The sequence below is a fragment of the Scardinius erythrophthalmus genome, assembly GCF_964197995.2.
Source record: "Scardinius erythrophthalmus genome assembly, chromosome: 23".
Classification (NCBI taxonomy): Eukaryota; Metazoa; Chordata; class Actinopteri; order Cypriniformes; family Leuciscidae; genus Scardinius; species Scardinius erythrophthalmus.
In genome coordinates this window covers 4,809,236-4,826,472 of record NC_138243.1, presented here as the reverse complement: position 1 = coordinate 4,826,472, position 17,237 = coordinate 4,809,236, and the positions used below count along the sequence as shown (strand labels likewise).

The 17,237-nt window shown below is 41.2% G+C and overlaps 1 protein-coding gene across 4 annotated transcripts in view; it reads left to right on the top strand.

Moving 5' to 3' along the window:
* pam (peptidylglycine alpha-amidating monooxygenase) overlaps window positions 1-13,747 on the top strand; it is a 55,212-nt gene extending 41,465 nt beyond the window's left edge. For all 4 annotated transcript variants that reach the window (XM_081354348.1, XM_081354346.1, XM_081354349.1 and 1 more), the window contains 11 exons: window positions 329-458; window positions 1,961-2,077; window positions 2,198-2,270; window positions 5,407-5,617; window positions 5,833-6,036; window positions 6,804-6,922; window positions 8,251-8,350; window positions 8,497-8,550; window positions 10,556-10,840; window positions 10,928-10,987; window positions 12,958-13,747. In XM_081354348.1, coding sequence (XP_081210474.1) covers window positions 329-458; window positions 1,961-2,077; window positions 2,198-2,270; window positions 5,407-5,617; window positions 5,833-6,036; window positions 6,804-6,922; window positions 8,251-8,350; window positions 8,497-8,550; window positions 10,556-10,840; window positions 10,928-10,987; window positions 12,958-13,136 — 1,532 coding nt within the window. In that variant the 3' untranslated portion in view covers window positions 13,137-13,747. The remainder of the gene's footprint in view (window positions 1-328; window positions 459-1,960; window positions 2,078-2,197; window positions 2,271-5,406; window positions 5,618-5,832; window positions 6,037-6,803; window positions 6,923-8,250; window positions 8,351-8,496; window positions 8,551-10,555; window positions 10,841-10,927; window positions 10,988-12,957) is intronic.
* Window positions 13,748-17,237: the final 3,490 nt, after the last annotated feature.

Below are 17,237 nucleotides of genomic sequence, written 5' to 3'. Positions count from 1 at the left end.
GGGAGTGAAACATACGTTGCGGGAGCGGGCGGTAATGGTCAGAAATTCGGCGGGCGCGGGCGGGAGCGGGATGAAGAAAACAGTCCCGCGCAGGGCTCTACAATGGTGCTCAAAACTATTAAAACATTCAATAGATGTCTGTGTTGTTTCAAACTAGAACCCTCAGATTTTAAATGTTTTTTTCTTTCTCATTCCTCATTCATTCCATGTTCAAATCCAAACCTATATTAAATTGTGTGTGTGTGTGTGTGTGTGTGTGTGTGTGTGTGTGTGTGTGTGTGTGTGTGTGTGTGTGTGTGTGTGTGTGTGTGTGTGTGTGTGTGTGCAGGTGCCCATCTGGTGGAGGTGTCAGACTGGCCTGAGGCGGAGCTGCAGTTTGGACAGGTGTCTGGTCTGGCTCTCAACTCTAAGGGTGACCTGATCATCTTCCACAGAGGAGATCACATATGGGGAAGGGAGTACGTTCTGGAATATTAACCCACTCCATACATTTAAGCATTCTCCACCCAAAGGCTCTGGAGAAAAAAATGTTTTAAGAGAATTTGTGCATATTAAGCGATAAACATTACTGATGTAGAATTGAGCTCTATCTAGACATGTAATGAACACTGGCCTTTTGCTCATGAAGTTGTTATTGACTCTGCATAATGTTACTGTTTGATGAAAGGTTATATAAAGGAAATGCTACCATTGCATTGTGTTGCTTAAAGTGAATTCACCCAAAAATCTGTCATCATTTACTCACCCTCATGTCCTTCCAAATCCTTAAAGTCCCCTGTAGTCAATAATTTTATTCCTTAAAACTCATATTTGATCACCAAAAATGACATATTTAAAAAAAAAACTCCTGTAAAAAATGTCTCGATGCCTTAAATATCTTGAATATAACTCGACTCCTTGTCTCATTTAGTATGCGCAGTTATTTGAATATGCAAATGAGCCCGCCTCCACTCACTCAGCTCAGAGATCCACTCGCTGACGATCACACGTTGATCTGATTGGTTACAAGGTAGTTTGTGACGTCAGAGACACCAGCGATTTCAAAGCGTGTTTTTGAGACTGTCTTTGGTTCACTGCAGTTTTAAGGAGAAAATACTCAGCACTGGTGTCGACTTATGGATTTACACATGGCTTGTCTTAAAGCACATTAATAACACCACATATACACATAAACATTAAAACCTGGATTTTCACCACAGTGGGTCTTTTATTCAGAACACTAATGAATATTTTTTTTATATTCTCTCATCATATTTGTCCATCCATTGAATGTCCTCACAAACAAAATATTTAAGCTTCAAAAAGTTTGTGAAGAGATTGTAAAATAAATATGTATGGATCATCTGAAGTCTTCTGAAGGGGGTCGGTATGACATGAGGGTGCATAAATAATGACAGAATTTTTGAACGAACTGTCCGTTGCAATTTGAATTATGGTTTGCATATTTGAATTATGATTATTGCAGTTCACCCAGTAAAAAAAATCTGTCATCATTACTCAACAAAGTCCCAATCTCTGACTTAGTCCTTTCTGAGAAGTACATTTTCAGCAGAATGTCCACGTTTCTGTTCTCCATGCAATAGAAATGCTGTTGAGTTCCAAATATAACACAAAAGTAACATAGAAGTGGTTCATATGATGTGTGAAGCTAAACTTCAGCCTTTTTTCTCACACAAAGCTTTCATATGATTTCGGAGGACTTGGAATAAAATTAATGATATGTTGGCTGTGCTTTTTTGCCATATTTGAAGCTAGACAGCACCCATCTGCATTTATGGTTATTTCATGAGAAGCACAGGCATTCTTTCAGTTTCTTTTTGTGCCAGAGTAGAAAGAAGGGAACAACATGAATGTACATCCTGACAGGTTTTTTATTTTTGGGTGAACTTCCTGTAAAGATGCAAATACTGCTGATAAGCAATATGCTGTTATGGTATAATGAAGTATTTTTCTCCTGCAGCTCCTTTGATATGAATGGCATGTACCAGCAGAAGAAACTGGGCCCCATCCAGCAGCCCGCCATCATGGTAGTGGATCCAGTCAAAGGACGAGTGCTCAGAGCTTCAGGGAGGAATATGTAAGTCCACAGTTCAGGCATGTGGCACAATGCAATTTGACAGACTAGAATCCTCCCGTTTATAATCAGTGAAGCTTTGTTTCATTGTGCTTGTTGATAATGAGATGTTTGTTTGAACAGGTTTTATCTGCCGCATGGAATAACTACCGACAAGAACGATAATTACTGGGTGACCGATGTAGCACTTCATCAGGTAAAGACACTCCTATAAACTTAAGAAACCCCTCTAGTAGATATGTTACTATACAAATGAAAACGAAAAAAACAAAAAAAACTTAAGAGAAACCAGGTTTAGTCGAGTGGGGTGATTTAGCTGTTTGGTACAAGTCATATATTATATTGGGAAACTCTTTTTATTGGCACTAAGGCCGGTGACACACTGGATGCGTGGCGTAAGCGTCTCAGCTGCGTGGCGTGTCCGTTTTTATTTCGGCTCCCATGTTAACAGGTTAGAGCTTGCACACTGCGTGCGTGACACGCGCGTCTCAGGCGCGGCTTGAGCCGCGCGGAAAACGCGTGCCTGCTAGAAATAGAACCGACGCCTATTTTTCACGCGACACGCAAGCGTCTTGGAAGCGTTTCCAAGCAAAATTGAATAGGAAAAGATGTTTATATGAAATTTTGACACGAATACATATTAATAAATGTCATTTTGATTTGAAAGTGTCCAGGGTTTGACATAAATGCAAATATAAATGCAATTTAAAAAAAATATTATCGATTTTCAAATACTGCACCTGTCAATACAGAATGAAATATTCTATAGTCTATATTGCCGTCAACACTGCCGACGTTGTCTTTGCTGCTATATATTTGTTTAACATGAAGTATAGGCCTTCCACAACTCTCTCCCCATATGTCAAATATATCACCAATATGTCACCTAGCAACAGCAGCGCTGCGTCAGACACGCTTCTGGTGTGCAAAGACACAGAAAACGCGATACAGCCGCCACGCAGCTGACACGCAACAGAAACGCCACGCTCACGCCACGCATCCAGTGTGTCACCGGCCTAAGCGTCTGTTAGCTTTGTGTTGGTATCTACACAATAGAAGTTGTGGCACTTTTAATATTTACCAATAGAGTGGGACAGGGATGACGTCAAAACTCGGAGGAAGTCTATTTTGCCGCAGATTTTCCTATGGGGTCTTATAATGAGTTTTTTTAATTTATGAGTGAAATAAATCCAGTGGTAAACTTAACTTGGCAATACTTTGACGTTGTGTTCTACAGTGTAAACTGCACACACTCACATCCCAAGCTTTCTTCTCTAATTACTTATTAAAAATAAACTGCTTCCGACTTCACATTTTCAATATGGGTGTGTTCAGTCAAGACACAATGGTTGAGTATCATTTGAATTTTAACGATTTCGATTCTGATTATCGATTCAGATTCTTATCGATTCCTAATTTCGATTACAATAAGGTAAAAAAAAAAAAAAACTTGGATATTATTCACATCTTATTGCAAAACATTTAATTGTAGATGAATATAATAAACTAAAATTAACAGGCTAAAAGAACACTAACACAAGAAACGTTTGCCTGTGGTTTAAAAATATCATGGAAAAACAACTAGCCTAACTAATATAAATTTCAAGCATTATTAAAGACAAGTAAGCACTCAGTTATTAAAAGAAAGAACAACAAAAAAATTAGCAATTGCAACAAATACAACTGAACAAAAATATATGATTGAAATAAACAGTTTTCAAGGATTCAGGTACAGAAAGTAATCAAATGTAAAATAACACTGAACATTATAAATAAAATATACATTACAAATATATATATATATATATATATATATATATATATATATATATATATATATATATATATATATATATATACACTCACCTAAAGGATTATTAGGAACACCTGATCAATTTCTCATTAATGCAATTATCTAATCAACCAATCATATGGCAGTTGCTTCAATGCATTTAGGGGTGTGGTCCTGGTCAAGACAATCTCCTGAACTCCAAACTGAATGTCAGAATGGGACAGAAAGGTAATTTAAGCAATTTTGAACGTGCATGGTTGTTGGTGCCAGACGGGCCGGTCTGAGTATTTCACAATCTGCTCAGTTACTGGGATTTTCACGCACAACCATTTCTAGGGTTTACAAAGAATGGCATGAAAAGGGAAAAACATCCAGTATGCAGCAGTCCTGTGGGTGAAAATGCCTTGTTGATGCTAGAGGTCAGAGGAGAATGGGCCGACTGATTCAAGCTGATTGAAGAGCAACTTTGACTGAAATAACCACTCATTACAACCAAGGTATGCAGCAAAGCATTTGTGAAGCCACAACATGCACAACCTTGAGGCGGATGGGCTACAACAGCAGAAGACCCCACCAGGTACCACTCATCTCCACTACAAATAGGAAAAAGAGGCCACAATTTGCACGAGCTCACCAAAATTGGACAGTTGAAGACTGGAAAAAGGTTGCCTGGTCTGATGAGTCTCGATTTCTGTTGAGACATTCAGATGGTAGAGTCAGAATTTGGCGTAAACAGAATGAGAACATGGATCCATCATGCCTTGTTACCACTGTGCAGGCTGGTGGTGGTGGTGCAATGGTGTGGGGGATGTTTTCTTGGCACACTTTAGGCCCCTTAGTGCCAACTGGGCATCGTTTAAATGCCACGGCCTACCTGAGCATTGTTTCTGACCATGTCCATCCCTTTATGACCACCATGTACCCATCCTCTGATGGCTACTTCCAGCAGGATAATGCACCATGTCACAAAGCTTGAATCATTTCAAATTGGTTTCTTGAACATGACAATGAGTTCACTGTACTAAAATGGCCCCCACAGTCACCAGATCTCAACCCAATAGAGCATCTTTGGGATGTGGTGGAACAGGAGCTTCGTGCCCTGGATGTGCATCCCACAAATCTCCATCAACTGCAAGATGCTATCCTATCAATATGGGCCAACATTTCTAAAGAATGCTTTCAGCACCTTGTTGAATCAATGCCACATAGAATTAAGGCAGTTCTGAAGGCGAAAGGGGGTCAAACACAGTATTAGTATGGTGTTCCTAATAATCCTTTAGGTGAGTGTATATATATTTAAAATTCTGTTTCAAACTTGGACTCCTCATACGATGATTTTAATGAGAGGTCCACAAAAATAAGACAAAAATGGCAGTGGAAGTAAAAATGTTAATCAGAATGGCTAAGGAAATGTATTGATTGTGTGAGAAACAAATATATAATAAAAAAAACACATTATAATGGTAAAAAAAAAAAGGAATATGACTTCTTAAACTATAATAAAGTTGGTGCGATTGACGCATTCTTTCTCCATATCTAGGTATTGAAGCTGAGCAGTAGCGGCACAGATCAGCAGCTTCTGGTCTTGGGAGAAGCTTTTGAACCAGGAAGTGACAAGAATCATTTCTGCCAACCTACAGATGTGGCCGTGGACCCTGTTACTGGAAACATCTTCGTCTCAGACGGATACTGCAATTCCAGGATCCTCAAATTCTCACCAGAGGGCAAATATATCTCACACTGGGGTGCAGGTACACGTGGCACAATGTTTTATCAGACATGATATTACAGTGATACAAAACTTTTACAATTAACAATACTCTGGTATTGCTGCTAGGTATGATACAGCTTAACTAGAATTGATTCAGTAAGGTGAACATCCAACAGGTGGCTGATATTTCAGAACACTGTTTGGATAGTTTAGCTTTAAGACTTTATTAATAATCATTTTTTGCTGATGGCATAGGCTCCTCGGACAGAAAGCGGCGTTTCCCGTTCAGGATCCCGCACAGCCTGGCGTTCCTGCCGGATAAACGGGAGCTGTGTGTGGCCGATCGGGACAATGGACGGATTCAGTGCTTCATGGCAGAGACTGGCGAGTTTGTGAAGGAGATCAAAAAAGACGCGTTTGGAGGAGAAGTATTTGCCATCGCATACTCGCCTGTCCAAGGTATGCATGCAGAGAGCGTTATAAATCTGATTTTTTTATTACTTTGTCTTATAAATTTAGCTCTACCAAAATGGCAAAGTTGCATTCATGTTTCTGCCGTTAACTTTTGAACTGTGTGGTCTAGAAACATAATTTTTTCTGCTGATTCCTTGGCTGATGCTGAATTGAATATACCTCCGTTCACCAAATCTGTGTCAGATTATTTTAACAGAATGCCGGAAAAGCTACAGGATTTTGATTGACCAAACCATATTGATAATTCCACTCAGGGAGTGCTTTGGCAAATTGACACACAACTTTATGTGTGTAAATGTCACAATGCCCTGACACTTTCCTATTAATTGGATGACCATGACACCTACTGGTTATTGCAGTTATTAGCAGTTGTCTTATTTTATGATTCTACATTAGATTTTCATGGCTTTTCCTGAAATGATCACCAGGGATGCCATGTCCGGTTAAATGTTCGTGTAACTGATCTGCTACTGTCATGCTTGACCCCGTATTGCCGCTTGAAGCTTTATGTATCCCTTCACGTTCAGCAGAAGAAAGACTTTGGTATGACTTGAGTAAACAAAGAATGAATGAACATTTGGATTTAATGTCATTCATTTCATAAAGCTCAACAGCTCACTGAGCATCTCGAGCCTAACCATGTGAATTCACATAGCCTTTGATCTATAATGTGAATCGTTCGACGACTGACGCTAAACCCAACTCAGTAGTAATGCAGGCTCTGCAGTCATGTTGCTCATGTGTTGTTGCAGGCGGTCTCATCTACGCGGTGAATGGAGAAGCTCCGTATGGGCAGGCTGCTCCTCTTCAAGGGTTTGTTATCAGTTATTCAACCAAGGAAATCCTGGATTCCTTCAGTCCAGAAACACAGGTGCTGATTAAGAAATATTTACACAACCCTGCTGAGCACAACACAACATTCCTCAAAACACGCTTGAAGCGTTCTTCATGATAGGAGCAGTGATATTGCTGAGAGCTGGATGTTAGTTGTTAACAGCACATAGTAAAAACTCTTTCTGATCAACGTTGCCCAAAACAGAGTTCAATGGTAGCAGTGTTGCACAAATAGCTAACTTTGTTTCAAACCATTTCAACTCATTTGCCTTACAAAGTGCAGCCATTGATTACATTAATATTTGCATTAGATTACATTAGTGTCGCTAGCGTGGAAATAAACACACAGCATGGAGACTGATCTTGTATGTGTATGTACAACTGCTACCTGCAACTCTTTTCATGTGGAGGTCAAAACGGTGCGCTACAGACGGTAGAGGCTTTAGCAGAAAATACAAGTTCAGATTAGATGCTGATGACACGTTATGTCTGGAAATAAGAGGATAAATTCATATAATTTATTGGTGGGGGGGAAAAAACGGTATGCAAAACAGATATACACACTTGCAAGAAAGAAAGAAGTAAAGCATGAGTCTAAATATATATGAGCAAAACCATTATAGATCTAACTGTTGTGCCGTTTATCGCTCTGATCTTGTGCTTTTAGAGATTTGTTTAAATATCCTAAATCTCTTGAAACACCAGTATGAGATTTGTTTTCTGATCTGCTAATAATAGCATCCTCTTGCCTTCTCATTCTCATCAGACAGCGCTGTGGCTTCCTGTCTGGTTTAAAGGTGCAGTAAGCGATTTCTGTGAAACACTCTTGAAAGTGGATCGAACCGAGCAGCACAACACACTTGTAGCCAATCAACATTAGGGGGCGTGTCCACACATTAGGGGGTGTGTCCACTCATCAGGGCGGAGGTGCCTGCGTTGCATTGGGGGCGGAGCTATAAAGATAGCTTTTGGTGTTTTGGTGATTTCAAATATCAACATCTTTTCTCAGAAATCGCTTACTGCGCCTTTAAACTTGTATTTTTTGGTGATTTAAAGAAGAGTGATAATAATGTGTAATGAAGTATAAAGAAGTAGTGCTCACATCTTACATTAGGATTTATTTTCATGCCAATAAGCAAATATCTTCAGAGTTATAGGTTTCTCTACTCTCTACGTCTTACATTCACATTTATTCGTTTAGTAGATGATTTTGGCCAAACCAATTTACCAAATGAGGAAAAACAAGCAATATTAGAAATATTCCGTATTGCTGCAACAAAATACAATGTCTTGTCATGGATCTATTTACCTGTTCTTATATTTTGTTCTGACACCTGAAGTCTTTTCCTTCTGTTTTTCCTTCAGGAATTTAAATTACCACATGACATTGTTGTTACAGCAGATGGGAGCGTCTTTGTTGGAGACGCAGCATCAGATTCTGTAATGAAGTTTGTTCAGTCTTCAAGTAAGTTATAATATATATAAATATACTAATATGTGAACATAGCAGTATAACATTTCAAATAAAAATATGTACATGAGAAAATCTATGCTTTTTGTCTGTTCTGACAACAAAAAAATGAAGCTTGAAGATTTTTTTCCTCATTTCAGAAGCAGAACATCGCTCCGTTAAAAAAGGTGGAATCGAGGTCCAAGAAATTGAAGGTAATGTCACGTCACTGTGTCAGATTATGTGATTTTGACTACTGATGTCATGTCGTGGACATGAAACATGTCAGACTACCCGTTGCTTCCCGACCAATCATCGCTAGCCATCTTTAACGATGTCATAGAGAAGGTGGAACTAGCATCTGACTTCCCGAAACAAGAGCATATACAAACAGTGGTTGTACTAGCCTAATGCTAATTCCAGTTCTCAGAGCAGAGCAGAGAATTTTGTGAATAATTTGTTAATTACTAAAAGTTCGATGTTACATTTAAGGGGTTTATATTTACCAATTGGAAATTTTAAACATTTCACGTGTATGGCACTGCATTAAGAAAGGACTATGAGGTTCAGTGTACTTGGCCTATCACTGATGGTTGAAGGATGTGTTTGACATAAGGCTCAGAGGCACAGTATGCTCTTTGTGAAGGTTTCAGAAGGTGCTGCTCTTGAAATAATGATCTTAGTATGTCATCAATGAAGCAATGAAACCTTCACAAAGGGCATATTGTGCCTCTGAGCCTTATGTCAAACACATCCAGCAACCATCAATGATAGGGCAGGTACACTGAACCTCATTTAACAGCACATAACCTTTACAGTCTGGCTTTCGTCCGTTACACCGTACTGAAACAGCCCTGGTTAAGGCTCTTAATGATCTCCTCCTAGCTTCTGATTCTGGCGCTCTCCTTCTGCTAGACCTCAGCTTTTGACACTGTTAGTCCTGAGATACTCCTGTCACGGCTTTCAGCTACTGGAATTACTGGCGCAGCCTTTGACTGGTTTTCCTCAGGGAGGCAACAATTGGTATGACAGGACAATGGTTTGACAGGGAGGCAACAATTTGTTATATACCAGAAGCACAAATCATCCACCAAATCCATCAGTTCTGGTGTCCCTCAGGGTTCTGTCTTGGGCCCTCTTCTTTTCACTATTTATGTTAGACAAATTATTAAACGCTATGGGTTTAACTTCCACTGTTATGCTGATGACATTCAGATGTATACCTCCCACCTGTGTTTCCTCTGCCTACTTTAACAACTTGCATCAAGGAACTCAAGCTTTGGCTTGAGGCAAATTACCTTAAATTTAACTCTGGTAAAACGGAGGTAATATTGATCGGCTCTAAATCTGTCTAAATTATCCGATCAACTGGTGATTTGATAATGCCCTCTACGACATACGGCTCTACGGCGCTCTCATTGAATCCACTCTTTCATTTAATGATCACATTGGTAAAGTGGTAAAAGACCACTTTTTTCCACCTACGTAATCTCTCTCATATTCGATCTTCTCTTAGTTAGCAGGATGCATGAACCGTTATACATGTATTTGTCACAGCTCAACTAGATTACGGTAACTCACTTCTTTATGGCTTTTCAGCTAAAAATATCAAATGATTACAATATGTTCAAAACTCCGCAGCCCGCTTGATCTCTCACACAAGAAAGAATGAGCACATTACTCCAATCCTCTATCACCTTCATTGGCTTCCGGTTTATACTAATTCTAATTCTCACTTACAAAGCTCTCCATAACCTTGGTCCTACAGTACTTACTTATCAAGCATTTACCCTTCTCTCCTTCAAAAACCTTTTAAAAACATGTCTTTTCTCTGAATATTTCTCTTCAGCAATTGTACCTTGTTATGGATATGATATTTGTTTGAATCCCTCTTTGTTTGTATCTTTAACATAACTTTGTAAGCGACTTCTGTATATTACTTTCTGCCCTTGGTATGTGTATTTTGCTTTGATGTTTATTTGGTTCTGTTTATTAACCTATCTTCGTAAAGCGACCTTGGGTGTTGGAAAGCCGCTATATAAATAAACATTATTATTATTATTATTATTATTATTAGAAAAATTCTACGGTTGACTTCATGGGTGAAACTACCAAAAGCAGTCAAGAAAACGTCAGTCATATTTCACCTGTTTTCATAACAGTTAAGCATTCCCTCAAATCGGTAATCAATATTCCATTGGTTGTTATCTTGTGTTTTAGAAACAGAAACGTTTGTGCAGGCCAATCTGAAGCCCTTACCCAAGCTTCCAGCCCTGTCTCCGGTGGCCGCTGTGCAGAAGATGGAGGAGCCGGCGCAGAAAGCGCATCAGCAGCCGCTGGCAGCTCCTGAGGAGAATAAGGAGAAGGAGAAGCTCCCGAGCGTGGCCAATCAGAGCGCTCAGGGCGTGTCACCTGCTGTCATCACCACTCTACTGCTCATCCCATTGGTGGTTGTGATCGCCATCGGGGTCTTCATCCGCTGGAGGAAGGGCAGGATGTACAGTGGTAATTGTGGAATTTGTCCATGACAGTCTTGTTCATGCCATGTGTTGTATGTCGGATAGTTTTTGATCGATTTCTACTTTTAAGAAGATTGTCAAGTGAAGATGGAGCCATCAGGATCTACAGGTGGAATCTTGGGTAAAATCAGAGGTAAGAGAGACAGAGGGATTACTGACGTCATGGTCATCTTGCTGCTTAAACAGAAATGTGTGTGTCTGTCGTAACCCTTTCTTGTGGCTGGTCTCTGGAGCCGGTTCAGGGAGGGACGAAACCATATGGCTGAAACCTCCATACGGACGAAACCTCCGCTGCGCGTCGGACGGTTCACGCCTCGTCGTCGTCCATTAAAACCTAATAATGGACACCTCGTCAGGCATTAACCCTTACTTAATAGACGACGGCGAGGCGTGAACCATCCGACGCGCAGCGGAGTCCATTAATACCTGATAATGGACACCTCGAAGGGCATTAACCCGCTTATACCATGGTCACTTACGAAAGAAAGAAATATTTAATCAATTAATAATACTTTAATGTGTTTTAGAGTAAAAATCATGAGGGTCAGCAACTGAAAAAAGCACAAATGTCAGGGCATGTCAGAACATCTCAAGGACCCCAAAAACCCCTCAGACCCCAGAGGGTTAAGTCGAGCGCACTATTTAATATCTCCCGTATACAGGCGTTGCCAAGCAACGTGGCCACAGCGCCCCGACCGCAGCAGCTGATCAGTGAGTTTGAGCCAGCGCAATCATTTAGAACTGTCATCAGGCAAATTGACGGGACGCCTTTCCTAGGTGTACATTATCACTTTTTAATGGACACCCTGCAGCCAATCAGAATCGAGTATTCATATATATGTATTTCAATTAATCATAAAATGGCCCTGCTATGTCACTAGACATTAAGAAATCATGTTCATTTCAAATACTTATATCACTGACAACAGTAGTCCGGCCAGGATATTGTCATTTTAAAGTGAAGTTGCAGCCCTCAACTGATGTTGATGTTGTCATGTTGTGTTTTGGCCTGATGCTCCACCCTCCTAGCCTAGAAATCTAGACGCACCCTAGCGGCAGCAAAATGTATTTCGCAGCCAGGTGGGTCTAGCAACTCTCAATAAACCTTCTCGCTGCAAAAACCCAGATTGGGTCAGGCCAATCACGTTGTGTATAGAGTAGGCGGGGGCGGGCTTAACATACACGACAGAGTTGCGACGGTTACCTGGCTGCTACTACTTGAAAACAAAGAATGGCGGCTGCTGATGGAGAACAACGGTCTTTCGAATCGGCTTTGGCCGCGACTCTGGAGGACTTGGAGTTAAGTTTTTCTTTGAGAAAAGAGCAAAGAACGGCACTTAAGTCATTCTTAAAAAAAGGAAGATGTGTTCGTCGTTTTGCCAGCCAGATATGGCAAAAGTTGAATCTATCAACTAAGCTCCGCTGTTGGGAAAACGCTCTGGTTGGTTGAAGCGCTGTCCTATTGCATGCAGAGGGAATTTGAAAGACAGCCGTTTATCCCGCCCCTCGGATTGAGCCGTGACTATGGTGAGTTTCCAGACCTAACATCTTGATGTAGGTCTGGCTTGCCAGGCTACCACCCTCCACCTCTATCTACCAATCACGAAGTCAGTAGTGTTTCCGCATCCGGGTTGCCAGCTCTGCTCTAGTTACCACAGCTGCAGCTACAAACGTGTCGGATAAAAAATGTCTAACGTTCCGAAACCTAAAAGACACCTATACACCGCTCTACAGTAATTTGAAAGTGATTGCAGTACCAGTTTTGGCCACAATCTTACATACGGTTTCTTTAATACATTAACTTAATGAACCTTATTGTAAAGTGTTACCAAGAATTCCATATGAATCGAGTGGTTTAATCTAAGTCTTCAGAAGAGACATGATCGCTGTATATGATGAACGGATTAAATTTAGGCTTTTATTCCCATATAAAGAGTGATCACTGCACGTACACAGAGCGCATCAAACATGGTAAATGGAAGTTCAAACCAACGAGGTTTGTTCTTGTGCGTCCGGTAGTTCTTCCTCAACAGTTTAGTTTGTATGTTTAGATGCTGCAGGGGTTTTGAGTAACCCCCTTTTTTCTGTCTTTCTCGTCCACAGGCAAAGCTGCAGGAGGCCTGAACTTGGGGAATTTCTTCGCCTCCCACAAAGGCTACACCCGGCACGGCTTCGACCGGCTCAGCACCGAAGGCAGCGACCTGGAGAAGGACGAGGAGGACGGGACCGACTCTGAGAATGAAGAGTACTCCGCTCCACCACCCCCGGTGTCCTCGTCCTAAGCACTGTCAGGACCGACTTTAAGCACCCCTGTAATCGTTTGTATCGGCTGCTGAAACATTTTATCTTCTGTGTGAAAACGTTCTCTTTGAGACCTACGACTGCCACTTTAATTTATGATTTTAAAGGACCATGTGGAGATACAAAGCACTGGTCATTTTGAGGATAAAGACAATTGATTATAATTTTTTAACAGGAGGGTAAACTTAGATTATTTATTTAGTTTTAATGATGAACAGCTAGTCAATCTCTTCCAATAATTTATCAATCTGATAGCAGTGCAATTAATATATAATTGATCCAGGCATTTCGTGTCATAACATTTCTGTATGTTTGTGCCTTTTACGTGTTTCGCCTTCCGCAGCACCTATATATTACTACAGATGTGCCACATATTTAAGAGCTGCTACTGTCACCTGTGATTTGAGTTGGTTTTTTTTGCATCGCATAAAAGAATAAGAAAAAAAGATGACTACATATTTAAGGCTGTATTTGCTACATTTTCAAAGCTAATGTGAGATGTGTCTAATATTTGTTGTGATAATGAGGTTTTATTGCAAGAAAACTATTTTCAGTAACAATGTTATTTGTGTAATAAAGTGTCTGCAAAGCATCACTTCTTTCTACCAGTTGTATAAAGTTTCCTAAATGTATATTGAGAATCAATTTTAGAAAATGCACACTGCACTGCACTACACTATAGTGTGTTAATGATTTCAATGAACCGATTAAAACCGATTCTGCATTTATTGCAACATAGCAGGCACAGGATGATGATGGTGCATCATTCAATATATTGTTACAGGAAATAAATGGAAACATTTGCTAATTTACTTTGAAAGAAAAGGCACCATTGATTGATTTTTGATACTTTAAAAACTGTGTCAAATAGCCTGTTAATAGCCTATAATGAAGACTAAAGAATTTCTTAACAGGTAACAGAATCAAAAACAAGACAGTTCTGAGTGGGTCATCTTACCCCCAAGGATCTAACTCTAAATTTTCACACCAAAACAAAAATCAAAAAAGTTTTCCCCCTGCAAATCCCCATTGAAAACACATATAAATTCACAGATCACTCTTTTCAACAACAAAAAAAGATCAGTGAACGGCAAAACTGATTCGGTGTAATGAATCTCACCAATGCTGGTGTTAAGATAGAAAGTCTAAATTAACAACCATTCAATAAATGTGTTGAAATTGGTGACATATATGGACAGAAGAAAAGTTGGAAGGACATCTCACACAATCTTACCTCACTAATAGTTATTCACTCAAAATATGAAGACCTGTTTCAATTCTGACTGTCACTACGGTCTAAATCAGGGGAGCCATGCACAGTCCTGCAGAGTTTAGTACCGAACCTGCTCCAACACACACACACACACACACACACACACACACACACACACCTGAAGTTCTCAATAATGCTGAAGGACTGGATTAGATGATAAAGACACAGTGATAACAGGAAAATAATGATCAATGATGCAAACAAAGCTCAGTTCAGCTGTAAAGCAGCTCTAAAAAGACAAAAGATTCATTGTTCAGTTCAGTGTTGATTCAGGACATTGTGAAGATCATCAATTATGAAATGAGTTCAGGAGTTTAGGAGATTTGCAAACAGTGTTTTAACTAGGCTACCTGAACTTGTTTAATGTTTTACAGGAAGAGTGATTTATTCTACATATCTGTTTAGGCTATTGAGAATTTGGTTCATAGTGTTTAGTGTTAAAACTTTTAGCAATTCAGAAAAACTAATAAATGTATTCAGTGTTATTTCAGTGGGGAAAAATCAGCTGAATTAAGTAAATAAGAGACTGTAACATCTCACTTTTACTGATTTATCATGCAGCTCAAAGTATTACGGGTAAAATCTCTCTACAATCTATTCTGATTCATCAACACAGTTTTACTGATCCAACACAAACCCAAAACCCCGGATAGAGCGGCTGAGTGAATGTAGTCTGGACCGTGTGGATGAGGCTCATTGTGTCAGAGACGATGTAGAAGGACAGAGTTCCTGCACTGTGATCCACACACACTCCTTTTCTATGACAGCTGATGGACTTTACAGGGAGTTCAGTCTTCTTCCAGAATGAGTAACTGAAGGAAGAGCAAAACAAACTCCAGGACTGATCATTACGTCCAAACAAACAGTCTTCACCCAGTCCCTTCCTGCTGATGCTCTTATATGACACTGATATACAGTATACACATCCAAACCACTGCACTCATTCTCCCAGTAACAGCATCTTCCTGATCAGTTTCATCTCTTCAGCATCCCAGATAGCTTAGAAGAACTCGATATTTGCAACAGAAACTACTGACTCTCTCTTTTCCAGCACTTTAGACACAGTTGCTCCTTTGCACTTAAAGAAGATTAAAGAAAGTAGTCCAATGCCGTGGTACAACGAGCACACTTGGGCCCTCAAGAGAGCAGCCAGAAAAATGAAGCAGCTGGAATCAAACAAAACTAGAGGTTTTTCACATTTCGTGGAAAGAGAGCATGATTGCGTAAAGAAAGACCTCAACAACTGCTAGATCTGCTTATTTTTCGACTCTCTTTGAAGAAACCAAACAGAACGTCTCGGTTACGGATGTAACCCTCGTTCCCTGAGTAGGGAACGGAGACGTTACGTCGGATGACGACGATTGGGGTTTCGCTTAGAAAGCCTCTCACCTTCGAGTATATAAAACGAGCCAATGGCAATGAAATGCCATGGGTCTGCGGAATTTGCATAGCGTATCTCCGCCCACCGCAGGGGGTATATAAGGAAGTACGCTGCAATATGCAGATATGTCTTCGCTGAGGAGCCGAGACTGAACTCAGGCGTTTTTCAGCGATACAGCGGAAGTGGCAGGAAGACGTAACGTCTCCGTTCCCTACTCAGGGAACGAGGGTTACATCCGTAACCGAGACGTTCCCTTTCGTGGTCACTCCGAGTTACGTCGGATGACGACGATTGGGGTTCCAGTCTAATCACGCCACCTCGGCTGTCATCCAGTGCCCTGCGTAAGTCTGAGCTCCCTGTTGTGAGACTAGCACGAACGAAGGAGTCCTACTTAACACAGGAATACCAAGGTACACTGGGAAGCATATCTCAGAGGAAATATGCAATCATGCCCAACCCTAAGGGGGGGACTTGGAATACACATATGACCCAGAGGGCTGCATATGGAGTATCACTGGGGTGTCCAACCGCAGGTGGAATATTTAAACCCCAGGGGTGGCAAGGTTGCTTGCCAAGGGAAAGACACACGCTCAAAAAGAGACTTACAGTGGAATACACATGTGGGGGTCGCCAAAAGGGGGGACCATGCACATGGAGGCACCTAGTCAAGCGCAAAAGCTGCGTTATGGCAGAATGGCATAAGTCAGGCGTTGACGTAACCAGTGCTGGAGGAAACTCAGAGCTTATCAGACTCACCTGAGAAGATAATCGCACGTATCCCGTCCGTGGAGAGGAATGGCGAGCAAGCGAAGACACCTGAGCAGAATCTAGCACCGGCTGGTTGAAGCGAGTACATGAGAAGAAACTGGCTCTACTCTGAGATTATAGAATCTCGCGAATGTGTTGGGTGTCGCCCAGCCTGCAGCTCTACAAATGTCTGTTAGCGAGGCGCCATGCGCTAGAGCCCAAGAGGAAGCCACACTACGAGTGGAGTGGGCTTTCACACCAAGGGGGCATTGACGACCTTGCTGCTGGTATGCCAAAGCAATGGTATCCACTATCCAGTGAGACAACCTTTGCTTTGAGAGAGCCTTTCCCTTCAGCTTCCCACCATAACAGACAAAGTGCTGGTCTGAGGTCCTGAAACACTGCGTTCTGTCTACGTAAGCACGAAGGGCGCGTACTGGGCAGAGCAGTGCCAAGGCTGGGTCTGCCTCCTCCAAGGGCAGCGCTTGCAGGTTCACTACCTGGTCTCGAAAGGGTGTGGGCCAGCTCGAGGGGAGGAACGCAGAGTGGCGGTGTCGGCGGGAAGCAGGCTAAGGAGACCGCACGGACAGATGACCGTCAGTGCAGAAGGTCCTGCGCCTGCTTATAGAGTGATCGAAGACTGTTGGGTGCAATCCTCAACCACACCGCCGACTAGGCTGC